The sequence below is a fragment of the Hypanus sabinus genome, chromosome 5 (genome assembly GCF_030144855.1).
Source record: "Hypanus sabinus isolate sHypSab1 chromosome 5, sHypSab1.hap1, whole genome shotgun sequence".
Lineage (NCBI taxonomy): Eukaryota > Metazoa > Chordata > Chondrichthyes > Myliobatiformes > Dasyatidae > Hypanus > Hypanus sabinus.
In genome coordinates, this window is record NC_082710.1 from 169815190 (window position 1) to 169834129 (window position 18940).

At 46.3% G+C, this 18940-nt stretch overlaps 1 protein-coding gene across 1 annotated transcript in view; it reads right to left on the reverse strand.

Moving 5' to 3' along the window:
* Positions 1–9287: 9287 nt before the first annotated feature.
* The window catches only part of LOC132394568 (flotillin-1-like), a 60629-nt gene continuing 50976 nt past the window's right edge, over positions 9288–18940 (reverse strand). The window contains exons 10-13 of the mRNA XM_059970866.1: positions 17345–17390; positions 15913–16050; positions 14833–14997; positions 9288–11569 (exon numbers count right to left, since the gene is read on the reverse strand). Coding sequence (XP_059826849.1) covers positions 11540–11569; positions 14833–14997; positions 15913–16050; positions 17345–17390 — 379 coding nt within the window. The 3' untranslated portion in view covers positions 9288–11539. The remainder of the gene's footprint in view (positions 11570–14832; positions 14998–15912; positions 16051–17344; positions 17391–18940) is intronic.

An 18940-nucleotide genomic window follows, 5' to 3' on the forward strand; every position in this document is an offset into this window, starting at 1 on the left:
TCCTTTGTGCGCTAATAGCAAAAGATGTGTACACGTGCACACCTCAGAGGGAACATTACCCCCTATACTTTCCACCAATCACCTTAAAATTGTCCTCCCCCTCTCGTCTTTGCTTTTTCTGCCCTATGAACACCACTCCAGTTTCCTCCTCAACTCAGTACACCGTGAAGTATTAGAGGGGCTGTTACACAGTTCCCAGCCCAGTGGTACAGGACCAGAGACTCTGCTCTTCCCCCAGAGCATTGGTGTGTTTTGTAACACATTCTTGCCCCTCAGGATGTGCCAATGAGCAACATTCCCCTACGGACATCTCCACACACTGGAGGATGAGCATGATACAGACTAAACAAAGTGTGTCTTCACCAAGTTGGATGACTTTCCAGTAGAAGCTGACATTTATCACAATATGCATCTTGATTTTCTCATTTTAGTGCAAAAATTAAACTTTATTTGTGAAAATGTGATCAGGAAATAAGATACAGCCATTACATCACAAACAGAGGTTTTACAGATGTCAGAAATCCAGAGTAACACTTGTAAAATGCTTGAAGAAGTCAGCCTCAGGGGAGGGGAACAAATGATTGACACTTCATCAGGACAGTAAAGGGAGGGGGAAGAAGCTGGAATAATAAGGTGGGGGAGAGGAAGGAGTACACGCTGGAAGGTGATAAGTGAAGCCGGGTGAGGGGGAAGGAAGGTGAGAGGGGGGCAGGTAATGAATGAGAAGCTGGGTGCAAACAGTACATAGCTGAAGAAGGAGGAAACTAGCAGGAGAGGAGAGTGGACCTTGGGAGCAAATGAAGGAGGAGGGGGTGCACCAGAGTGAGGCGATACACAGATGAAGAGATAAGAGGGGAGTCATGATGAATGGAAGAAGAGAAAGGGGAGGTGGAAAATACCAGAAGTAAGTGAAATTCATGTTCATCCCATCAGGTTGGAGGCCACCTAGATGGGATTTGAGGTGTTGCTCCTCCACCTGAGGGTTGCCTCACTGTGACAGTAGAGGAGGCCATGGTCAAAATGAGGATTGGAAACAAAATGGTTGGCCACTCGGAAATCTTCCCTGTTGTGGAGGATGGAGCACAAGTACCCAATGAAGCGATTTCCCAATCCACGTCGGATGTCACCGATGTAGAGGAGGTTAATCCGGATAGAGTCGGTACACTCGTGTCATCAAATGAATACATTTCTCTGAACGGCAATACCAGTGCCACTACTGCGTCCTCTTTAGACGGTACACAGGGTGAGTGTTTAAGAAGCACGGGACCGCACCCCGCAATGTCCAATGGCAGCTGGACCCTGGACTGTGCTCCCACCCCACAGGGACTTAAGTGTAGACTGATCCAAGCCCCAGTGTGTCTCCAGGCAAGGATTCCTACAGCTTAGGCATCCCGGAAATCTCGTTGCAGTTTGAGGGGTGGAGTTTGTATCAGGGAAGGGGTTAACTCCACCAATTAATACACCAATCCGTGCGGCTCCGGAAGGTGGGAGGAAACTGGAACACCCGGGGGAACAGCCACACAGTTACAGGAACAACCTATAAACTCCAAACTCAGCATCAGAGGTCGGGATCGAACCTGTGTCGCTGGACCTGCGAGGCAACGGCCGTGTCAATGTATTACCCACATCCCCGGAATCGAAGGTGTGTAAAATTTCTTCTTCTCCAGCCCTTTACCCCTCCCAAACACATGACTGCGTATATCATCTTCGACTTAGTCCTCCTTTCCCTCTCAACCCACCACCTTTCTATTCTGGTATCTTCCCCCTTTCCAGTCCTGAAGAAAGGTCTCGGCCCTAAACATCAACTGTTTATTCATTTCCATGCATGATGCACCTCTCCGTTTTCTGATCCCCTTACAGTAAAACCCTTTGACTAATTGGCATTTCTAATTGTTCGTGCTCCTCTGGCTTCTGGCTATGGGGAGGTATGTTTGGTGCAGGTATTAAACCTGTTTCCTCACAGGGATCAATCCTGACCCCGGCCTGTATGGAGTTGGAACGTGCACCATGTCACCATGTGATTCGGGCTCCCCCTGGGTCCTCTGGTTTCCTGCCACATCCCAACAATGTGTGGCCTGGCAAGTTAATCAGGCACTGTAAGTTTGTTCCTCGTGTGAGCAAGTGGAATCTCTAAGGAATTGATGGTAATGCAGGAAGATTTTTTTTAAAAATTAAATGTTTAAACAGGCAGATGATGGGATGTATTACTTGAACAAAACATTTGTTTATTCAGCAGACATCAGAGGTGTCTTCCTTCTTCAAAGAACCGGGTTTCTCTTCTTCCACTGTTGATGATGCCCTTGTCCGGATCTCCTCCATTTCCCAGATATCTGCACTCACCCCTTCTTCCTGCTGCGTTAACAGTGATAGAGATCCTCTTGTTATTACCTACCCCATATGCCCCCACATCCAGCACATAATTCACCACCAATTGCACCATCTTCTAAGGGATCCTACCAGCAAACACAATTTTCCCTCCCCCTACCCAGCTCTCTGCTTTTCACAGGGCTTGCTCCCCTCCATGAATCCCTTGTCCGTTTGTCCTTCCCCACTAATTCCCCTCCTAGCATTTATTCCTGCAACTGCTCAAAGTGTTCCACCTGCCCCTTCACCTCCTTTCAGGGCCCCAAATAATCCTTCCAGGTGAGGCAACACTTCACCTGTGAATCTGCTGGGGTGGTCTATTGTATCCAGTGCTGATATACACTGGTGAGATAGGTTGTAAATTGGGGGCGCTCTTTGTCGAGGACCTCTGCTCTATTCGCCAAAAGTGGAATTTCCCAGTACCTAACCATTTTATTTCCAATTCTCGTTCCCATTCCAACATTTCTGTCCATGGTTCCTCTTGTTCCACAATGAGGCCACTGCCAAAGTGGAAGAGGAACATCTGATATTCCGTTTGGGTAGCTTCAAACTTGATGCATGAACATCGATTTCACCTTCCACATTTTCCTCCCCCTTCCCTCTTATTCCATGAGAGGTGACCTGATAAGAGGTGTATAAGATGATGAGAGGCTTTTTTCCAGGGCTGAAATGGCTAACATGGCAAGGCACAGTTTTAAGGTGCTTGGAATTAGGTGGGGGAGGGATGTCAGGGGTATTAGTTTATGCAGAGAGTGGTGAGTGCATGAAATAGGCTGCCAGCAATGGTGGCAGGGTCTTTTACGATAGGGTCTTTTAAGAGAGTTTTGCATAGGTACATACAAGTTAGAAAAATAGAGGGCTATGGGTAAACCTTGTAATTTCTAAGGTAGAGACAAGTTCGGCACAACTTTGTGGGCCGAAGGGCCTGTATTGCGCTGTAGGTTTTCTATGTGTCTAAAACTTTTCCCCTCTCTCCTTAAACCTGTGCCCTAAAAGTTGCAGACCCCCGTATCTTGGGGAAAAAGAATGCGACCATTGACTATAACCAAGCCCTGTCATGAAGTTACTATCAACCTCTGGATTGTGACCAGCAGCGTTCCGGGGAAGAAAGCTCGTGCCTGCGGTTGTCGTCTTTGAAATTCCCTCCAGAGTCCTCTCCCTCAGCCCTCCCTCTCTTTTCACTCTATGACCTACCCATCAATCCCAGCTTTCTGTCAACTGACACTCGTGGCTTGGTGTCCCGATATGGACATTGTACGGGTAGGAGGGATTACTTTAATGCGACGTTTAATTGCGTGATTAATTAGTTCGGCACAACATGCTGATCAAAGGGGTCTGGTCCATGGTCTGAACTTGCCATTGCAGTTTATTGCAGTGACGCTTTCAACCACACGATGGCGATGGCGAGCCCTGCAAATGTTTGTACTGTTGCGTGGTTCGATACCCCCATCTGCTGGTGGGTGTCGGTACTACCCGTAGTAAGTGCGAAGGTGCAGCGGGGTGCTGCGGAGTTTATACACAAAGTACATATACAGTGCAGATTCTGGGGACAAAGCAACACGTACAACACACTGGAGGAACTCAGCAGGTCAGGCAACATCCGTGGAAGCAAACAGTCAACATTTCAGGCCGAAGGATCTTTAAATGTAAAGGATGTACAGAAAGCTTTTGGCATATTGACCTTCATAGATAAATGTATTGAGTACAGAAAATGGGTTGTTATGTTGAAGTTGTATAAGACATTGGTGAGGCCTAATTTGGAGTACTGTGTGCATTTTGGTTACCTACCTATAGGGAAGATAGAAACAAGGTTGAAAGAGTATAGAGAAAATTTACAATGTTGTTGCTGGGTCTGGAGAACCTGAATTATAAGGAAAGATTGAATAGGTTAGGACTAGAGATCAAGGTTGGTGCAATTCCCATACCAGGCGGTGATGCAGCCAGTCAGGATATTTTCAATGGAGCCTATGTAGAGGGTCATGAGGATTTGGGGGCCCGTGCTGAACTTCTTCAGTGGCCTGAGGTGGCAGAGACGTTGTTGTGCTTCCTTTTTGCCACACTGCCAGCGTGTACAGTCCATGTGAGATCATCAGATGTACTGAGGAACTCGAAACCACTCACCCTGTCAGCTGCAGTCCTATTGATGTTGATTGTCCAAACCTGTCTCTGTTCCTCATGTAATTCACAATCAGCTCTTTTGTTTTTCGGCCATTCAGGGAGAGATTGTTATCTTGGCACCACTGTGTCAGGGTGTCAACATCTCCTCTATAAACTGTCTCATTGCCGTTAGAAATAAGGCGGGTCAAAGTCATGTCATCAGCAGATTGGAGCTGTTTGGGTCAGTACAGTCATGGGTGTAAAGGGAGCAGAGAAGGGGACACAGAACACAACCCTGGGGGCACCTGTGTTCAGGATCAGAGATTTCCAGCATCTGAAGAATCTCTTGGGTTGTTGATACAACTCTTCCTTCCTCTACCCACGTTTTTCCCTGGAGGGAAACTCTCAGTAATGCAATTTTCCATCAGTTGTCTGTTTAATATCTACAATGTTAGAACAATCTACCATCCACAAATACATTAAGATGCCAGACTAAAACATATTTGTGTAACAACTTCCACGCTCTCTGGACGTTCTTTCATCCCCCCCTCCCATTGGACAGAGGATACAAACACCTGAAAGCACGTACCACCAGGCTGAAGGAGAGATTCTATGCCGCTGTTGATCAGTCCCCTAGTCTGATCAGATTCACTGTTCACATCACAATTTACCTCGTAATGTCCTCACACCTTCCTGTCTACCTGCTTTGCACTATCTCTGTAGCTGTTACACTTCATTCTGCATTCTGTTATTGTTTTACCTTGTACTACCCCAATGTATGAGGTGTCAGTGGGGGGGGGGGGGGGTAAAAAGGTTTGAGTATTCTGCAATCGTTCACTTACCTCTGGACCCAACAGAATCACAACTCTCACCCGTGACTCCAAGTAGGTGTTTGCATGCGATGGCGGCCATGCCGTGGTTACGCCGCTTTGACAGGCGGGCTAAGCCAGGGTACCCAGCACACCTCATACCCAGGTGAGAAATGACATGCCTGTCCTAGCGTGAGAAGGCAGCTCGGGCGGACTGAGCGGATGAGATCAACAGTGACATTCAACAGCCGGGAAGGCGGCTCTGCAATGCTTCGAGGAGAGTGAAGTGCGCGATAAGGCACGGAAGTAGTCATGGGCTTCAGTTGTAATGACTAATATTACCGCCGGACCTGGAGTTCTGAGGTCGAGAGAGGGGATCAGACTTTCCCGTTTACAAACTCTCCCGCACAGGTTTCTTAGTGCAGTTCATATCATTTAAGATCTTCACAAATCTCACACGAATCAATTTATCACCTCAATGTACTGTTGTAAGGAATTGCTTTGTATTAACGGTATGATGGCTTTTCACTGTACTTCGATACATGTGAAAATAATAAAATGAAATATAAGGAAATGAACAAACGGTCGATGTTTCTGGTCGAGACCCTTCATCAGGAGTGGAAAGGAAAGGACCAAACGCCAGAATTAAAAGGTGCGGGGTGGGGGAAGGTAGCCTGGCTGGAAGGTGATAGGTAACGGCTAAGTGGGAAAGGTAAAGGGCTGGAGAAGAAGGAATCTGATAGGACAGGAGAAGAGAAGAAGGAGGGCACCATGGGGGCGTGATAGGCAGGTGAGAAGATGTAAGGGGCCAGAATTGGGGATAGAAAAAGAGAGAAGGGGGTGGATATGTGGAAGGAGAAATTGATGTTCGTGCATCAAATTTTGCAGATTCGCAGGCGAAGTGTTGCCTCACCTGTTGCCTCATTTGGGGCCCTGAAAGGAGGTGAACGTGCTGGTGGAACACTTTGGCCACTTGCAGGAATAAATGCTAGGAGGGAGATTAGTGGGGAAGGACAAACAGACAAGGGATTCATGGAGGGCAGCGACCCCTGTGAAAAGCAGAGAGCTGGGTAGGGGGAGGGAAGGTTGTGTCTGGTGGTAGAATCCCTTAGAACATGGTGGAATTTGAAGTGAATTATGTGCTGGATGTGGGGGCATATGGGGTAGGTAATAACAAGAGGATCTCTATCACTGTTAACGCAGCAGGAAGAAGGGGTGAGTGCAGATATCTGGGGAATGGAGGAGATCTGGACAAGGGCAGCATCAACAGTGGAAGAAGAGAAACCCGGTTCTTTGAAGAAGGAAGACACCTCTGATGTCTGCTGAATAAACAAATGTTTTGGTTCAAGTAATACATCCCATCATCTGCCTGTTTAAACATTTAATTTTTTTTTTAAATCTTCCTGCATTACCATCAATTCCTTAGAGATTCCACTTGCTCACACGAGGAACAAACTTACAGTGCCTGATTAACTTGCCAGCCCGCACGTTGTTGGGATGTGGCAGGAAACCAGAGGACCCAGGGGGAGCCCGAATCACATGGTGACATGGTGCACGTTCCAACTCCATACAGGCCGGGGTCAGGATTGATCCCTGTGAGGAAACAGGTTTAATACCTGCACCAAACATGCCTCCCCATAGCCAGACGCCAGAGGAGCACGAACAATTAGAAATGCCAATTAGTCAAAGGGTTTTACTGTAAGGGGATCAGAAAACGGAGAGGTGCAACAGACATAAAATGCTGGAGGAAATCGGCAGGTCAGGCAGCATATTTGGAAATTTAATAAACAGGTGATGCTTAGGACCAAGACCTTTCTTCAGGACTGGAAAGGGGGAAGATACCAGAATAGAAAGGTGGTGGGTTGAGAGGGAAAGCAGGACTAGGTAGAAGATGATAGACACAGTCATGTGTGTGGGAAGGGTAAAGGGCTGGAGAAGAAGAAATTTTCCACACCTTGGATCCCAGGGATGTGGGTAGTACATTGACACAGCTGTTCCCTCACTGGTCCAGTAATACGGGTTCGATCCCGACCTCTGGCGCTGAGTTTGGAGTTTATAGGTTGTTCCTCTAACTGTGTGGCTGTTCCCCTGGGTGTTCGTTTCCTCCCACCTTCCGGAGCCACACGGATTGGCGTATTAATTGGTGGAGTTAACCCCTTCCCTGATACAAATACCACCCCTCAAACTGCAACAAGATGTCCGGGATATCTAATTGTAGGAATCCTTGCTTGGAGACACACTGGGGCTTGATGCAGTCAACACTTAAGTCCTTGTGGGGTGGGAGCACAGTCCAGGGTCCTGCTGCCATTGGACACTGCGGGGTGCGGTCCCGTGCTTCTTAAACACTCACCCTGTGTACCGTCAAAAGAGGCCGCAGGAGTGGCCCTGGTGTGCCGTTCAGAGGAATGTATTCATTTGATTACACGAGTGTACCGAATCTATCCAGAGCAACCTCCTCTACATCGGTGGCACCCGATGTACATTGGGGGATCGCTTCATTGGGTACTTGTGCTCCATCCGCCACAACAGGGAAGGATTTCCGAGTGGCCAACCATTTAGTTTCCAATCCTCATTTTGACCATGGCCTCCTCTACTGCCACAATGAGGCAACCCTCAGGTGGAAGAGCAACACCTCAAATCCCATCTAGGTGGCCTCCAACCTGATAGGATAAACATGAATTTCTCTTATTTCTGGTGTTTTCCACTTCCCCTTTCTCTTCTTCTATTCATAATGACTTCCCTCTTACCTCTTCGTCTGTCTATCGCCTCACTGTATGTACTTCAGCTATGTACTGTCTGCACCCAGCTTCTCAATCATCACCTGCCCCCCTCTCACCTTCCTTCCCCCTCACCTGGCTTCACTTATCATCTTCCAGTGTGTACTCCTTCCTCTCACCCACCTTCTTATTCCAGCTTCTTCCCCCTCCCTTTACTGTCCTAATGAAGTGTCAATCATTTGTTCCCCTCCCCTGAGGCTGACTTCTTCAAGCATTTTATAAGTGTTACTCTGGATTTCTGACATCTGTAAAACCTCTGTTTGTGATGTAATGGCTGTACCTTATTTCCTGATCATATTTTCACAAATAAAGTTTAATTTTTGCACTACAATGTGAAAATCAAGATGCATATTGTGATAAATGTCAGCTTCTACTGGAAAGTCATCCAACTTGGTGAAGTCACACTTTGTTTACCAGTGTGTGGAGATGTCCGTAGGGGAATGCAGCTCACTAGCATGTCCTGAGGGGCAAGAATGTGTTACAAAACACACTGATGCTCTGCGGGGAAGAGCAGAGTCTATGGTCCTGTACCACTGGGCTGGGTCCTGTGTAACAGACCCTCTAATGCTTCCTGGGTATAGGGAGTTGAGGAGGAAACTGGAGTGGCAGCGTTCTTAGGGCAGAAATGGCGAAGACGAGAGGAGGACAATTTTCAGGTGATTGGTGGAAAGTATAAGGGGCAATGTTCCCTCTGAGGTGTGCACGTGTACACATCTTTTGCTATTAGCGCACAAAGGAATTTCAACTGCGCACAAAACTTTGTCACTCTCTGCCTCGTTGGCATGCTAAGTATTTTTCATGATCGTACACAATCACATTTCCTTTTCCGGTTTCAGATGCTGGCGGTTCTGACAAGGCGGAATTTGTGGTGACTTTTTTGCAGATTTTTAACAAATTACTCACTGCGCACCTGCTGTTGTCATTGGGCAAAAAATTGCACAGCAAAGTATTTTTGCACAGTGCTCATTACAAATTACAGGGAACATTGATAGGGGGTACATTCATTACAATGAGAGTGGTGGGTGGGTAGAATACCCTGCCCTGCCAGGTGGTAGACCCAGATGTATTTAAGAATCACTGAGATAGGAAAATGGAGGACTACATGGATGGGAAGGGATCGATTAATCTTGGAGTAGATTAAAAGATCAGCTCAAAATAGTGGGCCAAATGGCCTGTTCTGAGTTGTAATGTTCTAAGAGATTGTATTGATTTGATGCACCAATTGCATTTCCAGTGTATATAATGATGGATAAAATACGTATATTTGTAAACAAAATGTACAATATGCTCGGTATAGCAGAATGATACAGAATGACACCCTGATTGATTATATTTACTGTATATATATATATATAATGAATAAAGTTTACTTCTGGGTAACCACATCACTGAACTCTGAGAGCACTTGGGAGAGAAGCTAGATAAGTTAGATTTCATTATAAAACTCCTTCAGGCATTCCATGAGGAAGGATCAGGCAACAAAGGAATCTGAAGCCCACACGGAATAAGATGAGAGGAGTAGCGAGGTCGTTTCAAGTCGGGAGAGCTTAGACGGAGAGCTCAACAGTTCTACCTAGAATCTGTCAGAAACGAGGCACTTAGAAAGGATATATTCAGTAAGTTCCGGATGTCTCCACACACAGGGCTGCAGGTTTGAAAAAGAACGATGTGGTAAAGAGGATGACAATTTGGGCCCAGATTTAAAGGCTGCTCCTTCAGAAAGGAGGCGTGACACTGACCTGCCAATAGAGGGCAGTGTTGATGGAAAACTAAGCTGACGGTGGTGGAGGAAACTGTCTCACCTCTCCCACAGCCATTCTCCCACCACCAACTTTAAGAGAGGAGCCAGGCCACAAGATATCGAATGGTGCTCATATTCTTTCCAAAACAGAGAATTTACAGTTAAACCAGCACTTGATTCAAACCACTCTGGTCTAACAAGCTAAAACAGTATTTTGCCTGCACCCAACTTTCATTGAAACGTGCTTAGCAAGTGGTGGTGACAGAAGACAGGGACACGGGTCTGTCCAGACCTGGCGCAGATTTCTACACTGTGATTCCAGTTACGTTCCCGGGGCAGAATGGAACAGCATAAACAAATGTGAACTTCCACATTAGGCTCACCATCTACGACCGGATTACATTGACCTACAGAACTGGACCAGGGATGGAGCTTAAAAGGAGAGAAAAACTGAGTTGCAACTATGGGAGAGGCTACACTCGTGTGCAACTTTCATCTGGTCAGTTAGCGTGGAAAAGTCTACACTGGAGGCACTTGGGAGAAGGTTGTCCCAGGCTGATTCCTGGGATGAAGAGGTGGTTTTCATTCAGCAGGTAGGGCCTGAACACATAGAAGTCCAGAAAAAAAATGAGGTGATCTTAGTGAATCATTTACACCCTAACAAAGGTTTAGAAGGGCAAGATATCGAGAGAATCTAGAACCAGGGCAATATTTCACAGAGATGAATTAAGGCACAGGTAAGAAGGAACTTCTTCTCTCAGAGATAGGAATCTTGAATTTTCCTAATAAAACCGAAAATGTGAGAAACACAGGATGGGTCAGGCAGCAGCTATGCAAAGAGAAACAGAGTTAATGTTTCAGGTCATGTTGGAAATGGAAAAGAGGAGATAAAACTAGGTTAGCGTCAAGCTATAGGGAGAGAGTGGGAGGAATAGCAGGGACAATGGGAGGATTGAGATTGAGAGAGGCCAGCGTTGCCATGGAGATAAGTTGTAAATGAGATCATTCAGATTGACTGCCCTTGTTGAGGGCAAATGTTATCCTGATGAATAAAGGGTAACATTTGCCCTCATCAACTGTCCTCCAACAACCCACTAACCTGATGGCATTCATTACTTATCCTTCTGACAACTCTGGCCTCACCCTTTTGGAGTTATTTCTTTTGTCCTATCCATTCCTCCCACACTATCCCTGCAATTATAGCGAGGTAAAACTCACCTCTTTCCATAGCAACCTCTCTTTCCAAGTTCTGACAAAGTCTGCTCGACCCGAAACGTTAGTGCTGCTTCTCCCTATTTGCTGCCGAACCTATTGAGTGTTTCCAACATTTTCTGATTTATTTCATACTTGCTGCAACTGCAGGTCTTTTATTTATATTTTTCATTGCAACTCTCTGCACAGTGAGACGTTGGGCTGAATTATTAAAATATGTCCAGAGCTGAGATAACTCCTTGGAGGGAAGGGCCACTGGGGACTGGATTTCAAAGTTTAGTTGCGGCAAGCTCAGACCAGCTGTGATCCAACTGGATGGAGAAAAAGAATGGCAGACTCGTGCTCCTACTTCTTCAGTGGGAATATGATACAGGTGTGTCTCTACTCTTTGACAGTTCACTATCGTGACAACTGTAACCAGTGGTACAAGGCGACATGAAGAGGACATGCAGACTAGACAACGGCATGGGGGTTAATAGACGTGGAGAATAGGTCCAACACCTATTCGTTCACAACATCCTCCTTGGCTCATCTTATGGTTACGACATCCGGACAGGTCTCATGGCTCCCTGTGCATGGGAAAAGAGCAGGGATAACGAGAATGGTTTTAGAAAGAGCAGACACAAATTCCACAAATTCACCACCCTCTTGCTGAAAAAGTTTCTCCACAGCTCTGTTTTAAATGAAAACCCCTCCATCCCGAGACTATGCCCTCTTGTCCTAGACTCCCCCACCATGGGAAACAAACTTTCCACATCTACTCTGTCCAGGCCTTTCAACATTGAAAGATTTCAATGAGATCCTCCCTCATTCTTCTAAATTCCAGTGAGTACAGACCCAGAGCTATCAAACGTTCCTCGTATGATAACCCTTTTATCCCCAGAATCATCCTTGTGAACAGCCTCTGGATCCTCTCCAATGCCAACACAGCTTTTCTCAGATGAGGAGCCCAAAAATGTTCACGATACTCAAGATGAGGCCTCACTACTGCCGTATAAAGTCTCAGCATCACATCCCTGCTCTTGTATTCAAGTCCTTTTGAACTGAATGCTAACATTGTATTTGCCTTCCTCACCACCGACTCTACTTGCAAGTTAACCTTTAGGGTGTTCTGTACAAGGACTCCAAAGTCCCTTTGCATCTCAGATGTTTGGAATTTCTGCCGGTTTAGAAAATAGTCTGCACATTTATTTCTGCTATCAAAGTGCATGACCATGCATTTTCCAACATTATATTTCATTCGCCACTTTCTTGCCCATTCTCCTAAACTGTCTAAGTTCTTCTGCTATCCACCTGTTTCCTCAACACTACCTGCCCCTTCATCAATCTTTGTATCATCTGCAAACATGGCAACAAATTTCATCCTCTACATCACTGACTTACAGTGTAAAGAGAAGCGGTCCCAACACCGACCCCTGCGGAACACCACTAGTCATTGGTAGTCAACCAGACAACGATCTGTTTACTTCCACTCACTGTCTCCTACCAATCAGCCAATGGTCTAATTATGCTAGTAACTTTCCTGTAATATCATGGGCTCCTAACTTGGTATGCAGCCTCACGTGTGAAACCTTGTCAAAGGCTTCTGAAAGTCCAAATATACAACATCTACTACATCTCCTTTACCTATCCTACTTGTAATCTCTCAAAGAATTCCAACAGGTTTATCGGGCAAGATTTTCTCTTAAGGAAACCATGCTGACTTTGTACTATCTTGTCCTGTGTCACCAAGTACTCCATCACCTTATCCTTAACAAATGACTCCAACATCTTCCCAACCACTGAAGTCAGGCTAACTGGTCTACAATTTCCTTTCTGATGCCTTCCTCCTTTCTTAAAGAGTGACACTTACAATTTTCCAGTCCTCTGGCACCATGCCAGAGTCCAATTATATTTGAAAGATCATTGCTAATGCCTCTACAATCTCTAACTCTACCTCTTTCAGAACACTAGGGTGCAGTTCATCTGGTCCGGGTGACTAACGTACCTTTAGGTCTTGCAGCTCTTTGAGCATCTTCTCTCTTGTAACAGTAACTGCACTCACTTCTCTTCCTTCACACACTACAACATCTGGCACAGTGCAAGTGTCTTCCACAGTGAAGACTGATGCAGAATACTAATTTAGTTCATCTGCCATTTCCTTGGTCCCCCGTTATTATTTCTCCAGCTTCATTTTCTTATGCTTTTACTATCCACTTTGATATTGTTTGCTAGCTTGCTTTCATATTTCATCTTTTTCCTCTGAATGATTCTTTTAATTGCTTTTTGTAGAGTTTTTAAAGCCTCCCAATACTCTGTCCTCCCACTAATTTTTGCTTTGTTGTATACCCTCTCTTTTGCTTTTACAACAGCTTTGACTTCCCTTGTCAGCTATGGTTGCACTATTTTCCCAATTGAGTATCTCTTTGTTTTTGGAATACATCTGTCCTGCACCTTCCTCATTCGCCCAGAAACTCACACCAGTATTGCTCTGCTGTCACCCCTGCCAGCATCTCCTTCCAATTTACTTTGGCCAACTGCTCTCCCATACCACTGTAATTTCCTTTACTTTCTCCCTATCAAATTTCAAGTCGAACTCAATCATATTGTGATCACTGTCTCCTAAGGGTTCTTTTACCTTAAACTCCCTAACCGCCTCCGGTTATTACATAACACCTAATCCCTAGTAGTCCCTGATGCCCTAGTAGGCTCAACGACAAACTGCTCTAAAAAGCCATCTTGCATTCATTCAACAAACTCACTCTCTTGAGATCCATTACCAACCTGATTTTCCCAATCGACCTGCATGTTAAAATCTGCCATGACTATCATAACATTACTCTTTTGACACGCTTTTCTATTTCCTGTCGTAATCTGTGGTCCACATGCCAGCTACTGTTGGGACGCCTGTATCTGACTCCCATCAGGGTCCTTTTACACTTGCAGTTTCTTAACTCAACCCACAAGTATTCAACATCTTCCAATCCTATGTCACATCTTTCTACTAATTTGATGCCATTCTTAACCAGCAGAGCACGCCACCCCCTCTGCCGACCTTCCTATCCCTCCGATATAACGTGAAATTTTGGACAATCAGTTACTTAAGAGTACTATATCTATTAATACTGGTTCATAAGAAACTATACAGTCTACAGACACTTTCAATTTCACAGTTTGTCTACTTTTGCACATTGGCTGTCTGCTAGGATTAATGTATAGTTCTTGTATTAATCCTACTGCATTCCTTATTTCTCAGTAAATGCCTGCAGGAAAACGTCAGTGTTATATGATGACATATACATACTTCGATAAGAAACTGACTTTGACTTTCTCTTGCTTTCCTGCGCTAAATGAGTACCTTCAGAAATCGTTCTATTTACACCTTATGGTATCATGGTCCACGCTTCCACTACCCTGGGTCAAGAAACTTCTGCAAGGTCCCTCACTTCGCTGATAATCCTAAACACTCTTCTTCCGATCTGCTTAATCATTTTTAAATAAAGGTCGTTCAACTCTTCACTTTTATATGGGACAGTTACAGGTTACCTGGCTGTACTATCCCAAGAAATATTGCCCTGCTATATCTTTCCTTTGCCCTGTTCAGTGTTTCAGTGGGAATTAGCGGAGGAAAGAATGAATGAAGTATTGAACTGGATAATAACAATGGCTTGTCTTTAAAATACATAATTTAAACTAGCTCCTCATACACATGCACGACAACTTCATTGAGGGGTGGGGGTGAGGGTGAAGGACAGTGTGTGATCCACTGCCCCACTAAGTCCCAGAGCGCTGGAGAACAGTGTGTAAACCTCACCATCACCTCTCATGCTCCTAGCCCTCCAAAACTTCTTACCTGGGAGATGTTGACTCCAGTGAGTTTCTCGATGGTCTCGGGAAGCCTGGTCATGATATCAAGAACCTCTCCGCTCATCTTGGAGGCACCCACTTCTCCGCTGCCACTGCTCACCATGGTGATCTTCTTGACCTTTGAGAAGGGCTGGCTGATCTCTGCTGCCACCTGGAAAAGCAACAGTGGGTAAAGTGAGCTGTTCATGCCTACCAGCACCTGAGGCAATCAAGCTCACTGGGAAACGCTCTCACCTGAAGACGCTTTAACCCAGAACACTCAAATCCAGGTGGCACCTCCACAAGTGAGATGGTGTTCCTGGAAGGCAGCAATGATGATGGGCTGCACTGGTAGAGACACCATCTTTCGGATCAGATGGCAAATTATGGGCTGAACTGCCACCTCAGTGGTTGTTGGGCACAATGCCAGTAGTGCCCTGAACAACACTGACCCTTGACCATCAGTCGGAGGAGATTACCTCGTTAAGGTCACTTTACTCCATGTTGGATCTGTGCAGATATGCTGCCACTTCAACTCAGTTAAGGTGACGGAGGAAAGTTTAGAGTAACACAACTCAGCAGGGCACTCAGCATCTATGAAGAGGTATAAACAGTTTCAGGCTGAGATTCTTCATCAGGAAGGGAAGGCGGAAGAAGCCAGAATAAGAAGATGGGGATGGAAAAGGAGTTCAAGCTGGCAGGTGAAAGGTGAAGGCAGGTGAGGGGGAAGGTAGGTAGTTGGAATGGGGGTAGGGAAATGTAGTAAGAACCTGACGAAAGGTCTCAGCCCGAAACATCGACTATTTATTTCGATGTACACATGACAAACATGAATCTTTAATCTTGGCTTCTGTCCCCCTTTCTCTCCAGTCCTGATGGAGGGTTTCAGTACAAAAGGTGAACTTTGCATTCCCCCTCTGTAGATGCTGCTTGACCCGCTGAATACCTCCAGCACTGTGTGTGTGTTTTGCTCCTATTACAAATGAGTCGTCAGGGCAGTGGCAGGTGTCAATGGACAGACTCCCTGGTTGTGGCTTTACATCTGCCCAGCGCACAGATCAGGACCGGTTTCAGAGTCGTCTCTTACCTGGGGCAGCTTTTCCAGCATCATGTCAACCATGGCAGCATCCTTGTACTCATTGAAAGCCTCTGCTTTCTTGATCATCTGCTCGGCCTCAGCTTTGGCCTTGGCATGAATCGCAAAGGCTTCTGCTTCTCCCTTCACCTGGGAGGGAGATGGAAGAGGTGGGTCACAGAGTCAGTGACAGGTCTGACAGAAGCTCCCACTGCAGTCGTACCTCCTGCAACCCTTCTGTTGACCACCCGGACTCTCTATTACACTTTTACTAACCACCCACCACTCGGACTCCCACACTTCTGTCAACCACCTACCACCCAGGCTCTCTGACTTCAGACCCAAAGCTCCTACTACATGGGCTGAGTCGCTCCCCAAAGCACATGAAAGTGCAGTGTACAAAATTCCCTGCTATGCAGGAAAGGCATCAGTTTAAGGTGAAAGGAAGGAGATTTAAGGGGGAGAGGGCTAAGTTATCATTTACAGAGGGCAGTAACGCACCCAGAGGAGGTTGTGAAGTCTTCGATAGGCATAAATAGGAAAGGCATGCAAGAATGTGGTTCTAATGTGAACAAAAATTCAGACAGGTAAAAAGGGTCAGCATGGACACAATAGGCAAAGGGCCCATTTCAATTACCCACTCCACCTCCTCCAACCCTACAATCCTCTATCACCTCCAATTCCTGCCTCCTGCTGCCTCATTATTAACCACTCCAGGTTGGAATTGTTCTCCAAGTTTCCCCCGGTTCTCTTCCAAGTTACCAGTGGTTGACAGTGTTGTTACAAAGGCATATGGTGTGTTGGCATTCATCAATCGTGGGAGTGAATTTAAGAGCTGTAAGGTAATGTTACAGCTAGATAGGACCCTGATCAGACCCCATTTGGAGTACTGTGTTCAGTTCTGGTCACCTCATTACAGGAAGGATGTGGACACTAGAGAAAGAGTGCAGAGGAGATTTACAAGAAAGTTGCCTGGTTTGGAGAGCATACCTTATGAGAATAGGTTGAGTGTACTTGGCCTTTTCTCCTTGAATTGATGGAGGATGAGAGCTGACCTGATAGCGGTGTATGATGAGGGGCATTGATTGTGTGGATAGCCAGAGGCTTTTCCGCAGAGCTGAAATGACTAACAGACTAACACCGGGGAGGGGCATAGTTTTAAGGTGCTTGGAAATAGATATCGAGAGGGGCAAGTTTTTTTTATACACAGAGAGTGGCCTGGAATACATCGCCAGCAGCGATGGTGGAAGTGGATACAATTGGGTCTTTTAAGTTTAGCAAAATAGATGGTTATGCAGTAGGGAAATTCTAGGCAGTTCTAGAGTAGGTTACATGGTCAGCACAATGTTGTGGGTCGAAGTGCCTGTAATGTGGTGTTCTATTTACCAGTATCTGCAGCAGGGTGGGGTGGGGAGGTGTGTGCTGTTTCCAACACGTGGCTTACCCGTATGGACTCTGCCTCCGCCTCTGCCTCCATGATGAGTTTCATCCTGGGAAAGGAGAGAAAACAGTAGGAAGGGGTCAGGGTCCATCACCACACACCCCAAACACAGTGTCACCCAAGCTGATTCTGCTTGACTGCGGGGCAGCAAAGTGGCTCAGCGGGTACAGCTGCTGCCCTACAGCGCCGTTGATCTGCATTCGATCCTGATCCCTGTATTTAGAACAAATGTGGGCAGTTCCCCAACTGCTCCTGCCCCTGAACCTGGCAACCACTGGAAGGTGACTCTGGACTTCCATCAGCTGCTGGAGTTTGTTGCTTCCCCTCTCCCTCTTCTTCCAAACAAGTTTAGGTCAAACGCTTTGCCACACTCATTTCTGCTTTACCCAAAATGTCCTCATGTTCTGCCTGTGACTCAACATCCCCTTGAACCAAAATGTCTTCATGTTCTCCCTGTGACTCAACATCCCACAAACACAGGGATCAGGGGAGCTGCTGACTGGCCCCAGTAATTTATTACATTTGGCGTGTGGGTGAGTGGTAGAATTGTGGCTGGGGGAAGTGGGGAAGTTGATGAGAAGATGCAGGGATTAAGTGTAGGATCGGGATTGTGATCGTCAGCATGGTGGGCCGAAGGGCCTTTTTCATACTGTATGACTCCGTGACAACCCAACTTGGGACCCCTGCCGTTTGCAAGTTGCGTGTTGTCTGCCTCATGACCACAGTGAATGTGTTGCAATAGTTCCAGATATCTGTAACAGCTGTCAGTAAATGCACAGACTAGGAGAGTGAGAGGGGCCTTTCAAACCCGAGCCTCTTCCCTCCCCAAGAGCTGGGCTTCAATGTCTGACCTCATTGCGTTTTGTAGAGATCGGGGAGGAGAGGCAGGGAAGAGCAAGCTCCATTTTAACTCAGAATCATAGGATCCTCGGCCCAACTCATCCACATTGATGACGTCTGTTTCAGCTCGTCCCATTTTCTTCCATTTGGCCGATACAACTCTAAGCCTTTCCTAATTGTCTAGCCCATCACCAATAGCAGCCTGAGCACCATCAAGGACATATATACAGAAAGGAACCAGAATAAGGCCAGCAACATCATGGAGAATCCCACCCATCCTGCTTACTGACTGTCTGTTCCACTCCTATCAGGGAGGAGGCTATGCAATATCCACACCAGAAACACAGACTCTAAAATAGTTACTTCCCCCAAGCCGTCAGGCTGACCAACAGCTCCACCACTTACCCACTTCACCACCACTACACATGCATTAGCCATTCCGTTCCACAGCCCCTCAGCACCCTTCATGCCCCATGCACCTACTCTCTACTCCTCATAACTACACTGACAGTCACTCTTCCTGTGTTTACATAACAGTGCTTACATGCTGCTAGCTAGAACAGTTCCTCTTGACAAGAGTCACTTTGTCATTTTCTGTCACCTTATGTACAGATACTCCCGCACCCAGCGTCACTTTATGTACATACAGTCAATAAGGTCGCAGGGTGGAGATACATCTCTAAGGAGGTGTAATGTGCTCCTTCCCTCAGCTGGACTGCAGGTCACCCTTGGGGGAAGGTTTGGACCCTGCTTAGACCC